General features: G+C 38.9%; 1 protein-coding gene across 1 annotated transcript in view; it reads left to right on the top strand.

Moving 5' to 3' along the window:
* Positions 1-7904: 7904 nt before the first annotated feature.
* The window catches only part of LOC122124475 (disks large-associated protein 1-like), a 92774-nt gene continuing 78129 nt past the window's right edge, over positions 7905-22549 (top strand). Inside the window, exon 1 of the mRNA XM_042699196.1 lies at positions 7905-8901. Coding sequence (XP_042555130.1) covers positions 7927-8901 — 975 coding nt within the window. The 5' untranslated portion in view covers positions 7905-7926. The remainder of the gene's footprint in view (positions 8902-22549) is intronic.

The raw sequence follows: 22549 nt of genomic DNA, 5'->3' as shown, positions 1-22549 counted from the left end.
TTGCTTTTCCAGAATTACAAGTATATTCTATTAGTCAGAATTAGTCACCTAGACATTTATCAAGATGCATTATACTCATAAATTGATGAGTTGAGTTAGAAAGCCCTTAGTACAACTACTTAAAGATAATTTTTTAAAAATCTGAAAAGGAATTAGTCACCTCATAACATCTAGGAACTCTGGGGAAAATAGCCATTATTCAGGGACTATATGGCACTGTTTGGGAGGTTGGGGTGTTTTTTTATTTTAATTTTTGGTGGTATTGAGGTTTAACTAATGGCTTTGAACTTGCTAAGCAGGCAATGTATTACTTGAATCATACCTCCATCCCTTTTTGCTTTGGTTATGTTTGAGATAGGGCCTGACTTTTTGTTAGGTCTAGCCTGGGCCATGATCCTCCTATTTATGCTTTCCTCCTTTGGTGTGATGACCAATACATGACATCACACCCAGCTTTTTCTTGAGATAGTGTCTTGTGAACTTTTTATGCCCAGGATGGCTTGAAATCATTATACTCTGGATCTCAGTCTCTCATGTCAATGGGTGTCAACACATCCAGCTATTGGTTGAAATGGAATCTTGCCAGCTTTTTTCCTGGATTGGCCTCAAACGGCAGTTCTTCCTATCTCTACCTCTTGACCAGCTGGGATTATAAGCATGAGCCACTGGCACCTAGTTTACATTGAAGTTTTTGGTATAAAAATTCTGTATTCTTTTCAGTTGAGTGTGATGCCTCAACTTATTGTCAGGTCACAGGTAGATGGAAGGAAGCCTAAAAGATGAATTGACCTGGAAAAGATTCATGGAGATTTCTTCTTTTCACTGTCTTCCCCAACCAGAACACAAAGCTCTCTGTTCTAATGAACAATGGCTACCATGTTATTCTTTCCAAAGCAAAATGTGATTGCTTACCAACCAGTCCTCACTAAATTAGACAGGGAAGGGCTTTCAGCTGGTTCTTCTCTCTACATGTAAAAGAAAAATCAAGAACAGCAACTCTAAATAAAGACATGCACAGAAATCAAAATGAAATAAGGACTTGCTAACTTGACAAAGCTATTTTCCCATGTCAGCATCTTCTAATGTGTGCACTGTTTGTTTCCTTGGGTCTAATAAATTACCTACACTGAGCATTTCCTTTACAGTGTTTCATCATTTTTGCATTAGTCATCTTGGTTCAGCAATCTCCTGCTCCAGGTGTGGAGATTCTGTAAAATATAGCATGCATCACCCACTGTAAGCTCAGCTCAGGGTCACCAATATACTCAACAAATTCTCTAAACCAAGCATCAGGACATATGACCTGGTAGGGAAATTGAACCTAGAACAACAAAGAATAATACTGAAGTCATAGTGAACAAGAGAGAGAAGGGGGGCGGGGAGGGAGCAAGAAAGAGAGAGAGAGAGAGGTAATCACCGTAGTCATGGAAACCGTTATGAAGGCATGTTGACCACATTCTACATCTTTGCTAAGAAAGCAAGGCAAAAAGGGCAATTTCTATTTCTATTTTGAGAAATTGTTACATCCAATTGAAATCTAATTCAGGGCCTAGCGGCTTCCTCCTTCAAGAAAGCATAAAATAAGGAAAATCATTACTGCACTTTTTTCCTAAGCTAGGTCATGTCTTTCTGAACATACCAGTATGATTTGTTGTATACACTTAGCCATCCTTGCAGGAGCAAGCTGTAGGCTTTTGCCCTGAGAGAGGTTCAGTTAATGCTTTGTACTGATGGCATGGGTCACACTGCAGATGAGAGCCTGTGATACTCATGGATGCCCTTACAAGCTTTAGTTACTCAGGAGAGAAAACCCAGAAGTAACAGAAAGAAATGTGCCAGTCAGGGAAATTAAGAGTAAGGTGAGAAGAAAATGAAGAATGAGAGGGAAAAAAGGATCAAGACCTTCATGGGAGGTCCTAGCAACAATTTTCTAGCCATTGTCAATGGCAAGAGGATATTTCCCCTGCTTATCAGGAAGAAGCCAAATTGCTGCTGTATTTTTATATCACAAACTGATCTCTTTTCCCTTAAAAATTACAAGAAGGCAGAAGATAATATGAGAAAAATCCTTTCTAGAGAAGGCAAGGCCATGAAGTCATTCATTTCAGTCTGACCAAACAGATAAATTTAACATTTATAAACATTTATGGTTTTTTGCTATTATTCTATTATATACCCACATCATTGAGAAAAAGAATCAAAATTTCTCTATCCCTTTTCAAATATCAAGCAAAGAAAGCAAATTAGCTTATTTATTAATTTATTTGAATACATTTTTATTGTTAGAATACTGTACAGAGGAGAGGTTACAGTTGCATGAGCAAGGTAATGAGTACATTCTTATCAAGCATTCTTGGCTCTCCTTTGTTTTTCCCCTACTAGCCCTTCACTCCCATCTCCACAACTACACTCCTCCCCCCCCAAATTAGCTTATTTTACCTTGATGCAATCTGTTACCCTCCAAGAAAATAAAATGTTTGCCACCATACTGAAGATACCACATTTACATTTGAGTAAATATTATTATTAGTTACATCATTTACCTTAATTCATCATTAATGGCCTTAAAATGACTTCATTTACTCTGCTTAATCTCAGGTAATATCACCTCACGTAAAAGGCCGCTGGCAGAAAGACAATTATTAAATACTAGAATATCCTTGCACATTTTAGAGTAAATATGTGGAATTCATGTGTTTAGCTTATGCTGATTTCATATTTTATTCAGTACAAACTATCTCTCCAAGACACAGCTACTTCAGAAGAATGTATAATAATAATCCTTATATGAATATGGATCTGCTGACTATAATTATTGGTTTTGTTTATTTACTTTTATTTGAGAGGAAAAAAGTCCTCAATGGGACCTGACTTATGGAGACAAGCTTTTTCTTATGCTTCTCCATTCATTTGTCCCACAGTTTTGCTGAAGACCTATATTTAACCCTCATAACTCCAAGTCTTAGTATTACCATAACTTTACAGAAAACCGCCTCAAGTTTTCCTTTTTTACTAGCATCTCTTCAGTGAGGAATCTTTTCATAAGCTTTTCCTGATTCAGAAGTATCATGAATCCCAAGATCCTTTCTGTCCCTTTTAATAACCAACTCTTTCTCCTCATCCATAGAGGATCTATATCATCTGCTGTCTAGGCATCCTTTAGTAATTGGACAAACAAAAACAACATTTCTTCAGAGTTGAATTTCCAGGCGGGTAAAAAATCTAAAGAATTCGATGCTGGGGAGGATTGGATGGGGGGCGGGGGGGGGGGGGGGGGAGGGAGGATGGGAAGGGATGGGAAGGGGAACAAAGGAGGAGGCTACAATGCTTGATAAGAAATGTACTCATTATCTTGCCCATGTAATTGTAACCCCTCTGTACAGTATTTTCACAATAAAAATTAAAATTAAAAAAAAGAATTTGATGCTGTCTAGGGTTGTGGAAAATCAGAAATCAGTGGGTAACAAATGCATGCACCTGTGTACCTCCTCCCTTATTCTGAAAACTACTGTCCTCTAGTATGCCTGTGAAATCCTACAAGTCTCAAGCATCCTTCCTTGGTTCTGACCCTTGGTTATGATAGCCACATAGTTATAGATTCACTGGGAAGATGCTGCTTTAAGCACAGAATGGATCAGGGTGGGAAATTGCCCCTAATTACATTACATCACTGATACACATTTTGTTGTTTCCACCAACAGATGAGATGACACTTTACTAGATACTGATCAGGAGACAAGAAGAGTCCCTCCCTCATAATTTAGTAATCTAACAAATTGCAAACAACTACCACAGTTAAAATCTTCCATCAGCTGTCTTGAACTATTCATCCAAAACGTGAGAGAAACAAGGAAGAAACAAGTACCACAAGACATGAGAAGAGATTATCAACCCCATCATGAGCTACAAATATAGTACATAGCATAGAAAAGATGGGAAGGGATAGGAAGGGGAAACAAAGGATGAGGCAACAATGCTTGATAAGAAATGTGCTCATTTCCTAACAAATGGGGCAATGTCATTCTTTCTGATGGAGGCATAGAATTCCATTGTGTATATATACCACATTTTCTTGATCCATTCATCTACTGAGGAGCATCTGGGTTGGTTCCATATCTTAGCTATGGTAAATAATGCTGTAATAAACATAGTTGTGCTGGTAGCTTTAGTATGGTTTTGTTTGTGACTTTTCAGGTAAATGCCCAAAAGTGGGATTGCTGGGGCATAGGGGAGCTCTATGTGGAGTCTTTTGAGGAACCTCCATACTACTTTCCAAAGTGGTTGAACAAGTTTACACTCCCACCAACAATGCAGTAAGATTCCCTTCTGTCCACATCTCCTCCAGCATCTGTTGTTATTAGAATTCTTGAGTGTAGCCATTCTAACTGGGGTGAGGTGGTATCTCAATGTTGTTTTGATTTGCATTTCTTTTATGGCTAAGGAGGTTGAGCATTTCTTCATGTGTCTATTGGCTGTTCTTCTTTCCTCTTCAGAGAAGTTTCTCTGTAAGTCTTTAGTCTTTATTTATTGGCAGTTGTTTCTTTGAGGATTTGTCGTTGGAGGATTTAATTTTTTGAGTTCCAGGTATATTTTAGATATGAGACCCTTGTCCATATTTATAAGATATTTCTTTGTTGATTTGTATGTCCCTCCCCCATGTTATAACCCCTGTTTTCACTGTATTTGATGTTGGTATAATTTGTGGAGGGTAAGGGAAAAAACAAATTGTTTAAATAGGGATACAGACGGACCCATTACAACAATGAGATGTACAAGACATTATGTCGAAAAACGAACTTTACAACTTTGGCGCGGGTGGCGGGGGGATAGGAGATGGGAGGGGATAGTACGGGGAAACAAAGGAGGAGGCAACAATGCTTGATAAGAAATGTACTCATTATCTTGCCCATGTAATCGTAACCGCTCTGTATGGTATTTTCACAATAAAAAATAAAAGAAGTCACATGGCAGAAAAATAAAAGATATAAGGATGAAAATAAAAAAGAAATCAACAAAAAAAGAAAAAAAAAGAAATAGGGCTGGGAAGGTGGCTCAATGGTAGAGTGCTTACCTTGCATGCGTGAGGCCCTAGCTTCGATTCTTCAGCACCACATAAACAGAAAAAGCCAGAAGTGGTGCTGTGGCTCAAGTGGTAGAGGGTTAGTCTTGAGCTGAAGAGCTGAGGGACAGCGCCCAGGCCCAGAGTTCAGGCCCCACTACCAACAAAAAAAAGAAAGAAAGAAAGAAATGTACTCATTACCTTGATCATCTAATTGTAACCCCTGTATACGGTATTTTCACAGTAAAAAAAAACAAACGTGAAAAAGACAAAAAAATAAAAAGGCAAATCCTGGCCTCTTAAAAGCCCCTCCCCCTCTATTCATGAGGCCAAACATGGGTATTCTATTTTATTTATTTTTTTATTGTGAAAATACTGTACAGAGGGGTTACAATTACATGGGCAAGATAATGAGTACATTTCTTATCAAGCATTGTAGCCTCCTCCTTTGTTTCCCCTTCTCATTCCTTCTCATCCTCCTCCCGCCCTTCCACCCAATCCTCCCCGCCCCGCCCCCACACCAAAGTTGTAAAGTTTGTTTTTGACATAACGACTTGTACATCTCATTGTTGCATTGGGTCCACCTGTATCCCTATTTAAACGATTTGTTTTTCCCCTTCCCCTCCACAACTTATACTGACATCAAAAACAGTGAAAGCAGGGGTTATACTGTGGGGGAGGGACATACAAAGCAATAAAGAAATAATCTTATAAATATGTTAGAAACAATTGCATGAAAGAAAAAAAACATTTTAATACATATCTTAGGGTTCATTTCCTTAACATCACCTTATCTGACCTTTTCTGCTTGACTCAGACATACACTAGATATTGCAAATAAAGGAAACCATGGGACCTATGTTTCTTTGGGCCTGGTTTACTTCACTTAATATAATTTTTTCCAAGCCTTTCCATTTCCTAACAAATGGGGCAATGATATTCTTTCTGATGGAGGCATAGAATTCCATTGTGTATATATACCACATTTTCTTGATCCATTCATCTACTGAGGGACTTCTGGGTTGGTTCCATATCTTAGCTATAGTAAATAATGCTGCAATAAACATATCAATTGTATATCCATTTAGCCATTTATCTCTCTTTCTTTCAATATCCTAAATGATGTTTGTAAATTGGCTTTTCAGAACAATTCAATATTACAATTATTGTATTATAGGAAGCCTCAAAAAAAAAAAAATCAGGCTCTCAGTAGGACCTTGTCCAGCTCCTACCGAACACACTGTGTTGGAATCAAAAGAAAATACTCAGAGCTGTTGAAACTGTAGCCTCATTACCAAAGCGTGAGGAAGACTCAAAAGCTCAGAATAAACTCACCATGAGTTCCCACTCCCTGCAGTTATCTCCCTAGGCTAAGCTAAAAATGAGGCCAGGAGTTTCATCACACCCTCAAGAACTTTAAAGAGGCCTTTCTTTTGTCCATTTTCTATGGCTTACAACAATTTAACCAGAAATCTTAAGCCAGTGTGTTAGCTTTCTCTGGCTGTAACAAAATACTTGAGAAAAGCAAGATGATCAAGGAAAGGATTAATTTTGGCTGTAATTTGGTCCTATTGTTTTCGGTCCATGATGGACACATGCTTGTGGTAGAAGAAATCTCATCTCAGGAAAAAACAGGAAGTGAATAGAGCAAAAGGAGAAGAAGGGCTGGGTCCCAGTGACTTCACTGTTTCCCTATAGGCCCCATCTACCATCTCTCTGTAGCACCACAACCTTCAACACTTGGCCTTTGGAGATCCAAATCTTAATAACCAGGAAGAAGAGATGACATGATACCCAGAGTAGCCACTTTAAACTTTTTTTTCATTTAATCTGCTTAGAGGACATTCTTGACCCTCAAAATACAAAAAAAAAAAAAAAGTACATCTTAGATTTATTTGCCATACCTTACTTGTTTTAACTCTGATTTCAATTCTGATTACCTAGGGAGATATTTTTGTATGTTGTATTGTTTCTGCAGAATTCCAAACAGAATGCTTGTGACAGAATATAAAAAGATCTCTCTTAAAATTTTGAGGCGTGATTAGCTTCTTTGGGCTTTTTTGAGGGTTTTTCTTTTTTAACTCGTATTTTTTGAACCCTATTGCATTGTTGGTGGGAGTGTAAACTTGTTCAACCACTTTGGAAAGTAGCATGGAGGTTCCTTAAATTTCAAATTAGGGAGTACTTCTATGTGTTTAAAAGACTGGCTTGTGCTAGATAGGGAGAGAAGTCAGAAGTGTTCAAGAGGTAAGCCAGGCCACAAGGAACTTTAGGGAGACAGATGCAAATAATGCTGAGCAAGGTGTGAATTAGATGCCATGAAAATAAAAAGGAAGCTAATCCTCTCTGCCAGGGCCGGCAGCAAAGGCTTCCCCAAAGCACTGAATGTATTCTGTCTATGATTAACATACCATTCGAAAATAAAGCCAGAAAAGCAAGGCAAAGGTACATTCAGTTATTGGAGTGATGGAAATAGTATCTACTTTGAGGCCAGCTTAGACTACCCAGTACGAAAAGAAAGAAAAGAAAACAAAAAATGACAAGTGAGCATCGGATAGTTTTTTCTCTCCCAGTTTACTAGCTTTTACCCCCTAGAATCTCCAACTTTCAGCTGGGGAATGAACTTTGTGAGAAAGTATCTCCAACAGTGCATTCATTGAAACTGGTTGTAAAGATGCCCATAAGCGCTTCCACTAGAAAACCAACAGCATAGCAGACAGGATCCTCAAAGACAGCGACACAAAATGGACAGCGAAGTCCTTACTGTTTCCTTGCTCTTGTTCTTCTTCCCTCAGGTCTTTGCCCAGATCGGGTCTGGAACTTGATAAGGGGGTGCCCATGCCCCCGGTGGATGCTTCCGGGCAGCGATGAAAGGCTTATCGGGCAGCCGTAGCCATCACCACGGGATCACCTGTGAGTCTGCTTGTGACTCGCTGTCCCATCGCTCGGATCGCAAGCCCTACCTGCTGAGCCCGGTGGACCACCACCCTGCCGACCACCCTTACTACACCCAGCGAAACTCCTTCCAGGCCGAGTGTGTGGGTCCCTTCAGCGACCCCCTGGCTAGCAGCACCTTCCCACGTAGACACTACACGTCCCAGCAGGAGCTGAAGGACGAGTGCGCCCTGGTGCCCCGCACTCTGGCCACCAAGGCGAATCGCATCCCCGCCAACCTGCTGGACCAGTTCGAGAGGCAGCTGCCCCTCAACCGGGATGGCTACCACACCCTGCAGTACAAGCGTACGGCCGTGGAGCACCGCAGCGACAGCCCTGGCCGCATCCGCCACCTGGTCCATTCGGTCCAGAAGCTTTTCACCAAGTCCCACTCCCTGGAGGGGCCGTCCAAGGGCAGTGTCAATGGGGGCAAGGCCAGCCCGGATGAGACGCAGACTGTGAGATACGGCAAGCGCAGCAAAAGCAAGGAGCGGCGTTCAGAACCCAAGGCGCGATCCAATGCCTCCAACACCTCCCCGACCTCTCCAAGCTGGTGGAGCTCTGATGACAACCTCGACGGCGATATGTGCATCTACCACACACCCTCGGGCGTGATGACCATGGGCAGGTGCCCCGATCGCTCGGCCTCACAATACTTCATGGAGGCCTACAACACCATCAGCGAGCAGGCGGTGAAGGCCTCCCGGAGTAACAATGATGTCAAGTGCTCCACGTGTGCCAACCTGCCGGTCAACCTGGATGCCCCACTCCTGAAGAAGAGCGCGTGGTCCTCCACGCTCACCGTGAGCAGAGCCCGGGAGGTTTATCAGAAAGCCTCAGTGAATATGGACCAAGCCATGGTGAAGTCTGAGTCCTGTCAGCAAGAACGCTCTTGCCAGTACCTGCAGGTACCATTTTTGTTGTGTAATGGGTGCTTTGACGTTGTTCCTGGCTTGGTTGTGTAGTCATCTCTCTCCTGGGTTGTAGTCCTCGGTTTATTCCTTGGTGTCTGTATGTATCTGAGCATATATATCCTTTACCATTTCAGTGGCTGAGTGCTCCTGTCAGGAAGCAATTGCTACCAGCTTCAGCCAGAGACTAGATATAGTGCTTTCCAAAATACTCCTACACAAAGGCAAGAGTTATTCAAGTCTTGTGTTCCTCTTTTGTCTAAGAGATCAGGGATGGGGAGGAGACAAGATGGGGAGTGTACATCGAATTTAAAATAAACCCACCTTTTCTTTTCCAAAAGTAAACAAAGATCTCAATTTTGAAAAGCATTTAACTGCGTCTGTTCAGGGTTATTTTAGTTGTAAAATTCAGCTGAAGCTATTAATGGCAGGGGGGGGGGAGATAAATGTACATTTTCACTACGACAATCGCCAACAGTAACTACCCAGTCCCAGTGCACAGCACAGCAGGATGATGCCCTGAGGAGGTGGAGAGAGAGCAGTTTGGGGGATCTGACAGGCACAGCTGCAGAGGCCCAGGACAACCCAGCAGAGGAGGATAAGGGGGAAGCATCAGTGCAATAAAATACAATTAGTGTCAGCATATAAATCCCACACAGGGACAGGCTCCAGGCAGGCTGCTCTTCCCCTTCCATGGTCCCCTTAGGTTTATCCTTCCACCTGGATAAAAATATCAGAGAAGTGGGTTTCTTTTTCTTCCTTACCTCCTCCCTCCAGTATTGCAGTTTTTCCCTAAAATACAAGAATGATCCTTGGATTGTTTCTTTTTGGAGCACCTTTTTCTCTCTCTCTTTGTCTCTCTCTCTCTCTCTCTCTTTCTCTTTCTCGTGTTCTTTGCTACTGACTTTGGAAAAACATCTTTTTCTAGACTTTAAAAAATGTATAATCACTTTCATTCCCATGTCAAGAAGAAATGCAAGGAGATATTTTTTTCCACTGAGTTCTTCTTGTTACCCTCTTTGAACTCTGTGACAAATCTGGTTCTTTTGACAGTCAAGGACAAGGACAGTGCCAGAGTCCAGGTCCAAAGTTCAGAAGAAGCCACCAGAATGTAGATAGTTTTCAAAAAAAAAGACACAATTATGTGGTCAGCAGTTCCTGTGGAAGGTTAGGAAATTGGAAGAGAAGGGAAAAAAACAGGCTGGACTCAATTTTCCATAGACAAGGACTGTTTATTGAGATAGAGCAGCAAGGGACACAGCCTTCCCATGGGCAAAGAAACAAAAACACAATAATTTATTTATCACTCAACTACAGAAATAAAACACCAAGTACAATGGAACATACACATGCTTTCCCCAGTTCAATATTGCTTCCTTTCCCTCTCAAAATGATAGCTATCATGCCTCTGATACCCAAAATATCTTTGCATTCAATCTTGAACTTATTGAAGGATTGATCAACAATATTATTTTTATCCTACATTGAGCAATAGTTAACTCCTAGCCATGGTAATTTAATCTTTTAAATATAAACTCCAAGTTATACTTTATTTTAAAAATATTGACATTTATTGGATTCTATGCAAGGCTTTCAAGCTAAAAAATAATAATTCTGTATTTCAAAATAAGGGATGGCATATTAGTAAAAATAAAAGTAATAATAATAGTATTACAAAATGGAGAACTATGTGTTCTTTCAGTCCTATGTGCTGAAGTTGAAGAGTTCATATGAAGAAAGGAACATGTTGACTTGTTGACACTTTGAGCAACTACTTCAAAAGAGAATTTTTTGTGTTGTTAATTAGGCTTGAACTCAGGGCTGGGTGCTGTCCCTAAACTCTTTTGCTCAAGGCTAGAGCTCTACTACTTGAGCCACAGCTCCACTTCTGGCTTTTCGTGGTTAATTGGCATTAAGAGTCTCACAGATTGTTCCTGCCCTGGCTGGCTTTGAATGGCAATTGTCAGATCTCATCTTCCTGAGTAGCTAAGATTACAGGTATACACCACCCAGATAAAGATTCAAAAAAAAATTAAAAGAGAAAGAAGAACTGTATATTCATCAGGAAATCCCTCCTGAGACCCAGATTCCAGTTTTATTCTTGCTTCTAGGAAATGGAAAGAATCTGCCATCCAGTGAAAGTTCTCTGGAAATAAGCTTAGCTAGCTTCAGTTGGTTCCCATAAGGTAAATTTCATTTACAATTTAGGAATGAGTTCATTCCTAGAATTAAACCTAGAGAAATATGGGAGGTTTTTGTTTTTGTTGTTTTCAGTAATATTCCCTTAATTACTAACTAATATAAAGCTGTCTTTACAAATGTGTTTCAATCAGCACCGTGAGATTTAATTAGAAGACAAAGCACTGTTATACAAGCATGTGAGTAGAAATAAGGACCTACCAATAACTAATAACATGGTCCAGAGTTTCCCTTCCATCTTTAGGACCTCCTTTATCTGTCAGAAAACTATAAACTCTGTCCACAATTTTTATTGATTTTTTTTCTTTTGTCTGTCGTGGGACCTAAACTCTGGGCTTGGGCAATGTCCCTCAGCTCAGCACCACTTCTGGCTTTTTCTACTTTTGTGGTGCTGAGGAATCAAACCCAGAGCCTCATGCATGCAAGCCAAGCACTCTACCACTGAACCACCTTCCTAGCCCCTCCTTATTCTCTCTGTCCACATTTTTAAACAACTAAGTTACATATGTCAGAATACTAATTAGAACAATTTTCCAGAGGTGGAAGGCCTGAGACTCTCATTTCAGAGGTGTTCACTACTTACTAAAAGCAGTTGCTTTTTAAGTGCTATCTAATTTGCACTTTAAAACTCTGGAGGTATTTCACAGTTGAAAAACCTTCGATTTAGCAAATTAGGTTAAGTAAGCTGCCCAAGGACACACAGCTAGGAAGTAGCAACATGGTGGCTCCATACTGGTTCATCTGCCTTGGAAGTCTGAATTCTTTCCATTAACCCTGCCCAATCTATAATCTCCCCACACACAACAAAGCAGAGGAGGAAGTAGCATATTCTGTACTAAGAACTGGCTATAATCCCAATTAGTGCTCAAAACAACTTTGTGAAGTGAGCACTATTTGGTTTTATAGACAAAACCAAGACACAAAATGATTAAAATTTTCTGTCTGGTGATGCATAGAGAGTAAGTAGAAAAGGTAACCGTTGGCTCTAAATCTGTCTAATTCTATAATATGCTTGAGATATAGGAATAAATACATCTTATTTTAATGTAGCAAATGTACACGTGCCTTTGACCTGGACTATGTGCATGCATTAGTAGGGCATAGATATGAACTTACCCTAGCAATGAAGTAAGTGATCATGTCCCTCATCTTACTTATGACTGAACAAAGATTAAATTAAATTAATATTCATCAATAATAAAATCAAAATACTAGCAAATTCCTGGGCCTGTCTTTGTAGAATTATCTATTAGAATTCAAGAATTCATTTGATTATAGAATTGTCAAGATTGTGTTCAAAAAATTAAGAAGTTTATAGGTATCTAACCTGTGCCTGTCATTGGCTTAGAAATAAATTCTTAGCTTGCAAGCATTGTACCTGTCAGCATAGTCAATTAATGATATGTGCTCACTCACAAGCTGTTTCAGTTAATTTTTTTAAAAAGACTCCCTTTTCCCCCAATATTGTTATTTTTAAATGTCAAGAATCAGATGTCTGCTGTTTAGCACTATTGTACTGCTGCCAGTGACTGTCTGTATTAAGGCTGGGAGCAGGAGCATGGATTTGAAGACACTAAAACTGTTTAATTCTCAGTTGAGATGTGGTTGGCTTTTATACATTTGGAATAAAGCATTTATGGCACATCTCAGGGTAAGTGCTAATAGTTCAGTAAATAAAATAGACTGCAGGGGAGGGGTGTTGTTTTGTTTTTGCATTTAAGAAGCAGAATTCTCGGTTCTGATTATGCCTCTTTTTATAAACGTGGTGTGTATTGAGTGGCATACAAAGCCATTCAGGAGAGCAAGATTTTAGATTTCCAACTGTTAACCTCAAAGGAAAAAAATCACTTCAAATCGTGCATTTTGCATTCATCCAGCAGCAGATACAGGAAAAGGGAAAGCAAACGCTCTCCGTGAGAAGTAGAGAGAGACACACGCAGAGAGAGGAAGCAAGAGAGAGAGAGAGAGAGAGAGAGAGAGAGAGAGTAAGACAGGAACTGAGAAAGATAGCACTCTCAGATATGAAATTTTAGGACAGCAAAATGATCGACCTTTTTAAGGCTGAGTGGGTTTCTTCAGTTTGCGTGCAGGTTTCAAGAAATGGAAGGACTGACCAGGTTTGGGTATAACTCTTTTATTACTTTGTATTTGATAAGTGTGTGTGTGTGTGTGTATGTGTGGTTGGCTTGTGTTGTCCAGTGGGTTGTGTTTTTCATGGAAGAGGGTGAGAAAGGTACTTTTATTATTTTGTTATTTTCTTTCTTGTCTAAATAATGCCTAATGAGACATAAGAGCTGATAAACCAATATATGTACAGATCATATGAAAACAGGTGGGAGTGTCAGGTACCTATAAATCTGTCTGCACAAAGGCTTCATAAAATAAATTGGCATGATCCCGGGTGCTATGTTAAATGACATTATATAGCTGGTGGATGATATGTGAGCAATCATTTTCCTACATAATGATCCTGAGTACTTTCTGATCCTTTGAGTTTTGGGGGATTTTTGGTTTGTTTCATTTTATCTGTTGCTTAAATAAAAATCCATAGAAGACCATTCAAGAAGCATTCATAGCAAATATGAGTACAGGATTGCTTTTGAGAGTTGTTTTTTCCTTTTTTAATGTAGATACAGTTATTTTTCAAATCTGTTTCAAAACTATTTTCTTCTTTGCCTAGTAGGAGTTTTCTTTCTCTGGATGGGTTGTTTCCTTCTCTAGTCTTAGAACAACTTAACTTGTATTACTTATATTTAAATAACTTGAAATGAAATTTATGAAAGTGTTAATTCTGTTTATGGCTTTTGTTGTTGTAATATTTCTTGCTGCCTTTCTCTAAAATGCTATGAAGCATACTGAGGATTTTATTTCTTAATTGATATTGTTTTAATAATTCAGCAAATAAGTGCAAAAGTCTTGGCTATATTTTCTATTTGGTTAGCATAGTCTTCTTCCTATTTACTTTTCACTGATCTTAGTGGAGATGTGCCTTCATTGGTAGAAAAATTAGGTTACTCTTGTCTGATGCTAGCTTTGACTGTGGACTGGGTGATGAGCTATAGATTCTTATAATTCTATCTCTGTCTTTTTCTCCAATTCCCTATCATTCTTACAGTTACCTATATCCAATTAATAGCAAGGGGGAAAAAGTCAGTTGGGAAAGCACTGTGATAAGGCTGAAGTCCAAAAGGCTCAGCAGTGATAAAGAGAAGGTTCAAAGTCCTTTTGGAAGTTATTTTAAAAAAAATAAAACTTTTTTTTGATCAGCAATTTATTGTACCAAAGTAATTTTCAGCAGCACCAAAAGCACTGGGTTAGCACAGCTGGAGGTTTCTGCATGAAACGTCTACTTTCTAATTGAGGATGTAATTATGGTTAGCATAAGGTAAAAGAAACAGCCTTGAACCTCTTGGTGGCTAGTAAACTTTATTTCCTCTTCTTCATTCTCCTTAGAGAAAGATGTACTGGTAGGTACAACTTGCCGGTAAGTCAAGGTTATTGATGCTTCTATTCTATAAATTCATCCATAATTTCTATTTGAGATTATGGTTTGACAAGAGCTGAAAGTGATTTGTGAAGGGTAGAACACATTGGTCCCTTGTTTCAAGTTCTCCATTACCTCAAGTAAGGCCTGTTTGTGTGTGTGTGTGTGTGTGTGTGTGTGTGTGTATACACACATATGTATACATATATATACACACAGAGAATCAGTATTTGATATATATTTTGCAAGTATACACCTATGTATGCAATATTGACAAGCTTTGATTTATAGTAAGATTATTTTTGACCATTTTAATTTTAGGTTCTCTTATCATTTGTCATGAATTTAAGTTCAATGGAATACATCTTTTACTTGATTCAGCTTCTTATTAGTTTTTTCTTTTTAAAAGAGAATTTGTTGCTGGAGTTTATGATCTTAGAGTTCACTGATGCACGATTCAATCACCATAAAAACTGCCATGTGTATAGGTTTAAATTCTGAAATCTAAAATTTCATTTGGTACAAACTATAGTATCTCATAACAGTAAGATATTTTCTGCCAGTTTCCAGGGAAGATTGGGAGAGTAAAAAAGAAATCTGCCTTTTCAGGTAAAACTAGGTTACTATTAATAAAATCCATGAAGAGTTATGTCACCTCACTATGATTTGTATTACTCATCTGAAAATTTGAACCCACACTTTCCCCTTACTTCATGTCTATGGCTCATTTATTTTGCTTCTCAAAGCACATTTTTTCTGATCCTTACCTCACACCCCATTGGTAGCTTAGTAACTGCCATTTGAAAGACATTCTAACACAGAGAGAGTATTTTACCTGGTTTTAGTAAATGCATATTTAAGTGTCTAAAATCTTAGCCTGAAACCACAGTGGGGAGGTACATTAATTTTTTTCAATGAATGCTTTTTACTTAGAATAATCTCCAAGCCAATTGATTCTCCAACAGTCATCTCTGCTTCTAACTAAAAAGTAATATGAAGAATTATTTCATTATCGTTAATCAACAGAGGTAATGGTGGGAATGTAGTGTAAGGAAAGACATATCATTTACTCCTTTGATCTTGACTATTTGTTATTTCCACTATTTTGATTCCTCTGTATCTTTGAGAACACTCACCTAACCAGAGCAAGACCTCTCTCACCCTTTAAATGTGAAAAAATACAGGACTATCACAAAAAACTCTTTTTTAGTTGGCCAATATTTCATGTGTTGTTTCAATTTTTAGATCAAAGAGACCTGTAGGTACATTTGCAAATTGAATTTTCTAGATAAGTTGGTATTTCATTTCATATGTATTAGGCCATTGCTCTGGGTCCATTGGAATTCCTACCCACTGTTCTCACAGAATTAGGAAAATTCCCCTGGAAATCAGGCTAGCAACATGGAAAAATCATCTATGAAACACAGCAATGTGGATTGGAGTTCCAGTATGCTGTAGGCCTGTGTCCAGGCCCATGTGTATACAGGTCATATCTGCACAAGTATGCCTATACCGAGCTTCTAACACACACATTTATACCTTTGCTGTCTTTGATCTCTGATGGATGAAATCAGATCCATTCTAAATGTACCAGACCACAAAAACCATGAAAAATGAATAACTTTGAAGTGGGGAAACAGATTTTTCTCAAGCCTTCCCAAAAATACATTACCTTGCCTTTCCAGTGATTACACTGAACTTTATCTTGGGTCATTAGTAGACTAGCTGGGGATGTCTTGCTTCCTTAGAGTGAAGAAAAAAGAAATTTTTAGTCTCTTTCATATAATGAGGCATCCAATAACCATGAAAGAAAATGCCTTCTACTCCCTCTTCTCTTTAAACTACAGTTTATGTTCATAGGATTGTCTGTTTCCTGACTTAACCCTCTATGGCTCTAAAATCTTAAGGTGTATACATAAAGGCAAAGTTTTTCTTTTTCTTCCAAAATGACATTTTAAGAATAATAGAACCTTCTCACTGGAAAACTGCCTTGTGCATTTTCCCATTCCCATCTTCTTCCCACAGTGTGTACATCATGTTTTTCTACTGACTTACATTTCAGTTAATAATCATTGTATACTTTTGAAATAACTTTGTTCAATTTCTTCTTTTTAAAATTAGAAAAGTAAACCCTAAGGAAACATCTTGTCAAGATCAGTCTCCAAATAAGTAGACTCACCGCCCAACTATCAGAGCTATTCCATTCCTACTATCATACTCAGCCTGCAAAAACTTAAGGCTCCTCTGTACAGTATTTTCACAATAAAAAAAATAAGAAAGAAAACCTAAGGCTCTTCATAAAGACTAGCTTACCAGACATGCTATTTTCTTCTGTGGCAGTGGGACTGAGGCATAAACAGACAAAAAGCAAAACAAAGTAATCAATGCAAGTTAGGCTGAAAGCAAGCTTATAGGCGCAAAGACTCGTAATAGATGAAAACAGTTTTTAACTAAATATTACCCACAATTTGTAATTATGTGGTCACAAGAATCATGATAGTATTTTTTTACTTGGAAGGAAGAGAGAAAGGGAGGAAGGGAGGGAGAGAAAAAATAAAGAGAAGATACAAGAAAGAAAAAGAAAGAGAGAGAGAAGGAAGGAAGGAAGGAAGGAAGGAAGGAAGGAAGGAAGGAAGGAAGGAAGGAAGGAAGGAAGGAAAGAAGGAAGGAAGGAAAGAAGGAAAGAAAGAAGGAAGGAAGGAAGGAAGGAAGGAAGGAAAGGAGGGAGAAATTGTTATATTTCATCTATTACAAAAAAAGTCCTTCCTGTATCCTAAGTTTTTCATGAGTAAATTATGTTCCAAAAGAGGACACACAGAACTGAATGAGCTACATTTAAATATGTGAGTATAATAAGTATTAGGTGCCACACTTAGAGCCCTAGATCTAAATTTTGAAGATAACATACATCTCTCCAGCATCTTCTACTCTCTAGCAGAGTCTCTTTTCATTTTCCTCAGATAAAAATTAGCATAGCTATTAGTATATTTTCAAAATGATACATGTGTATAGGTGGTATGACATACATTTGTACCATATACATAAACATACACGTATAAGTATTAGCATGTAGGAGAAATGTATTGGGACAGGGAAATCAAATACATTACATTACAGGCCGATCTTTGTCACTGCATTCCAAATTAAGACCTGAAGAATGTCTGTCTCTAAAGTTGAAAATGAAAAGTGACAAAATGTCCTTTGTATGGATACATATGACTATGACAACGCCTGTATGCACCTGTACAAAATCATATATCTGAAGTCACTTATCATTCATTATTATTCTGTCACAGCCTATTTAAAATAAAGTTCCCTTAATTTTACATGCAGAAGAACCAGCTTGATGGTTTCTATACAGGGAAAATTCTACATCAACCTAAGAGTTTCTAATTCCATAGATCTGGTGTGATTCTGGTGGAAATTAATCCCAGAACCACATTAACTAAGCCAGTTGTAGAGAACTGTGAGCTTTATTTTACTGTAGGGGGCAGTAGAGCCTATCTGATAGGTACATAGGCTCCGGTTGACCTTTCCCAGCTTTCATGTATCTCTCTGGCTTCCTACACAATTTGGAGCCCCTCTTCTAAACGCTTCATTTCTATGTCTGTAAAATGGGTATGACAATATGACTGTATTTGCTTCAGAAGTTAGAGGAAATAGATTACTTTCAAATTTGAGAAAGAACTTTAAAATGTAGACTGAAATTGTTTTGAAGTCATATGCCCTCAGCTTTTACTGGGTTTTCCCCCATGTGATCCATATACCATACTACTTTTTCCTTTGTATTTTGTTTGATCTAATTTGTTTGCCAGTCTTATGACTCAAACTCAGGGCCTGGGCACTGTCTCTGAGCTTCTTTTGCTCAAAGCTAGCACTCTACCACTTGAGCCATAGCACCACTTGTAGCTTTTTCTGTTTATGTGGTAATGAGGAATCGAAACCAGAGCTTCATACATGCTAGGCAAGCACGCTACCACTAAGCCATAGTTCCAGCCCTGATCTGATTTTTATAATAGCAAGGTTAGGCTGAGTGTATTTGAGCCTGAAGGAAAGGTAAGCATCTCTCAATGTTAGGGTGACTGCCGGTCTCGATCAGCATGTAAGAGGGCTAACCATCCTCCTACCCCACCCCCACCATGTGCATATAGAACATAGAACGCTTTTGTTTACAGGTGAAAGGACCACAAAGGGTCAATCTTTGGATAATCCTTCTCAGCTCATTAGGGTTTCATAGCGTTCCTCAGAGCTCTGTAAACACACAATCCTTCTAGCCTCTTTGAGCTTTAGTTTGATCACACAATCCTTGCTTTTGTTTTTATCCCTTAAATCTGCCCACTCCATGCTGCCTTATTCCAGGTAGCTTTGGTAAATCAGAAGGACAGATTTCATCCACAGCAATAGCTGTGGGACTTGTCTGTGAGTTTCATGTCCCCTACTGGCTAACCTGGCTCTCTGAGGAGTATTTTCCTTTATGGCAATTGGACAGATATGAGCTCTAATAGCATCAGTGGAAGAGGAGGATGGGTCCTGGACCATCTCTCTCTTCGTTACTCCTGCTCAACATCCCTCACTCAATCTTTTCCACTTGCTGAAGCTAGAGCCATCATCCTGGGAAGGCTATAGGAATTCAAATGAGCAAATGATCCCTTTCAGTACCTCTCTCTCCCAGGCTTCCTCCATCAACCATCTGGCTTTTGGTTGTCTTAAGACTCTCTATTCCACCTGCTTCCCACTGCCAGCAAAACAATGAAAAATAAAGAAATAAATAAAAATGAAAATTGGCAGGAAGAATGAGCTACATTTCATACCATTGTCTATTTCAAAAAGCTTGAGCAAATGGCCTTGCCATTTTTAGTTATGAAAATGGGAAAGGATGATGGTAAGGATTTTCTGTGGGCCCAGCAGGATCCTGTTAGATCACCAGGACCTGCAGTTCACATAAAGACCACATGTTCTCCCACTTGTTCTAGGAGCAGCCATCTGGCTGGCAACTCGTTCATCAGGAAATAGGTATGGAGAGGAGAGTTCCTACAGGATTGTTTCCCCCTTTAAAGTACCTACAAGGATGTCAGCTATTTGGAATCCTTAAAGCAGTCAGCACTGGTTGCTTTTCTCTCTCTGTCTCTGTCTCTCTGTCTCTGTCTCTCTCTGTCTCTGTCTCTGTCTCTCTCTGTCTCTGTCTCTGTCTCTGTCTCTCTCTCTCTCTCTCTCTCTCTCTCTGTCTCTCTCTCTCTCTCTCTCCCCTCCCACCCCCTCCTTAACTAATAGAAGTTTAGTGGGCTTCACTAACTCAGAGTATCAGGGAAAGTAACTGTCATTTGTTTGCAAATGAAACCTGAGCTTTCTGCAAATGACTCCCATGTAGAAATCGTCCCCCGTCACACTCCTCCAGAACTCGCGCTGATTTTAGATCGTTTCCTGTTCTCCCACCTCTTGGAAGTATTCCATGGCATGCTGAGCAGACATTTTTAGTCAAAAAAAATGCCTATAAATAGCTGGTTTTCCTGCTTGCTGCCTTCTCTCTAAGGCTTTTACAATGGAGGTGAAACACATCTACCAGAAACAAGAGCTCTCTGTGAAAGGTGCATAAGATGTGGTTTATGAAAAAAAATCAGATCCATAGGCCGAAAATGATTGTGTAGGTCGCTTTGCCATGTATGACTTACGCAATCACTGCATGGAAAATGAAACCCTTCATTTCATGCCAGATGATCTCATGAACTAAACCATCAAAAATGTTCAGGTGAACTCTGATACCTCAAAAACAAATACTTTGACTTTCATATTATTTTTTTAAAATTCCTGAAGCCAATTACTATTTGAATAATAATTTTAAAAAATGATTATTATTAGAGTCTATTTGTAAATCTAGACAACCCATTCTTGTAGCTGTTCCATAATGGACAGCTTGAAGTTTTTCTCCTACTTCTCTTTCCAGTCTACTCTTGATCACAGAGATCACTGGATCAGTTGATTGATCACTGGCCTGCCTTTTCTCTAGTCTCTTGCATTCCACCCATCAGCATCTTTCACCAAACCTCCAAAGTTTTGGATTCAGAAACCTGGAACAAGACCTTCCTATTTTACGTCACTGAACTTACTAAAACAAACCTGAGATATGACCCATCTCTTGAGCTGTCCTTAACAAACGGAAAGCAAATGTTTTGTAATGTTTTCCCCTGCACTGTGCCCAGCTTCTTCTTCTTTAATATCCCTTAGGGGCTAGTTTGTTGCATAATTTTCCCTGGCAGGCTAGTCTAAACCATTCATTTACAGATGAGGAAACTGAGGTCTGGGGAGATGAACTCTCCTCCTTCAGCTCAGCCATCATAGAGTGCTGTTAGCATTCCTTCCATCATACAGCAAGCAGAGACCAGTTATCATGGCGCTCTGTATTCTTGCCCAAGACCCTGCTTATTCCACTCTAATCCCTGAATCTAATTTGGCAGTAGCTTGTGCCCCTCTAGGACTGAATTTCTAGAGTGTATTTTGGTATGCCTTTCTTTATAAGTTCCCAGAAAACACACAAAGTCAAAAGAAAGGAGTATCTAGAAGAGTTCAAAACATCACCAATCCCAGTGCTTTTCATTGTTTTTAACCCATCGAGTTATTTGTGGGTTTTTTTGGTGGTGGTTGTTGTTTTGTTTTCTTTTGTGCTAGTCTTAGGGCTTGAATTCAGGGCCTGGGCGCTCTCCTTAAGCCTCTTTGTGCTCAAAGCTAGCACTGTACCTCATGAGCCACAGCACCACTTCCAGCTTTTTCTGAGTAGTTTATTGAATATAAAATAAAATCTCACAGACTTTCTTGCCCAATCTGGATTCAAACTAGGATCCCCAGATCTCTGCCTTTGAGTAGTTAGGATTACAGGAGTGAGCTACCAGCACCCATTGAATTATTTCTTTAAAAAAAGGAAAAAGTGTCAACCAATCTAAAAACTGAGCAACTCACATTGATGCAAGAGTTGGAGGCTTCAAATCAAATCTCCCCTCTCTATTACAGCCTTATATACAAGTTTTACACAGCTTGCAACATACTTCCTATTTTGTCCCCATTATAAAATCTACCCATCTCCCAGGGGGAGATGGTTTGAGGTCAGACCAGGCAAAAGTTAATGAGCCCATATCTCAAACAAAGTGAGTGTGATAGTATCTGCCTATAATACCAGTTATTTGAGAGATGAAGACAGGAAAAACAAGACCCAAGGTCAATCTGTGCATAAGCCAAGACACTACTTGGAAAACTAAAAAAAAAATTTTTGTCTTATCTATTTATGTGATGACTATCACTGGTATTTTGATAGGTTTTCTTGATTCATTTTTAGGTACTTCACTGTTGACTAGAAATATGACTGATGTTTGTACATTGATTTTATATCCTGAAACTTTACTGAATTTATTTATTAGATCCTAATAGGCTTTTTTGGTTGGGTTTTGTTTTGTTTTGTTGTTGTAGTTCTTAGGGTCTTCTGTGTAAAGTATACATTATCTTCAAAGAGAAACAATTTAAGTTCTTCCTTCCAAGTCTAGATGTCTTTATTTCTTTCTCTTGTCTAGAAACAATTAGTTTCATGTTGAGTAGAAATGTGAAAAATAGGCATCCTGTCTTATTCTAGATCTTAGAGAAAAAACTTAAATTTTACCCTGTTCAGTATAATGGCTATGGTTTGTTATACAGTCTATTTTGTGAATATGAGTTCTTTCTCTATCTCCTTTATTGAGAGTTTTTATTCTGGGATGTTGAGTTGTATCCAGTGGTTTCTCTGCATCTGATGAAATGATGGCGTGGTACTGTTCTTCCTTCTGCAGATATAATAGATCACATTGTGGATTTGCATACATCCAGTCATCCTTGTGTGCCTAAGGTGAATCCAACTTGCCATGGTGGACATTCATACGCTGTTGATTTAGTTTGTTCCAATTTTGTTGAGTGTTTTTTCATCTTTGTTCTTCAGAGGTATTG

This window comes from Dipodomys spectabilis, unplaced genomic scaffold (assembly GCF_019054845.1).
Source record: "Dipodomys spectabilis isolate Male_0828 unplaced genomic scaffold, ASM1905484v1 ptg000235l, whole genome shotgun sequence".
In the NCBI taxonomy this organism is placed as follows: domain Eukaryota; kingdom Metazoa; phylum Chordata; class Mammalia; order Rodentia; family Heteromyidae; genus Dipodomys; species Dipodomys spectabilis.
This window is presented reverse-complemented; position numbering and strand designations above follow the sequence as displayed.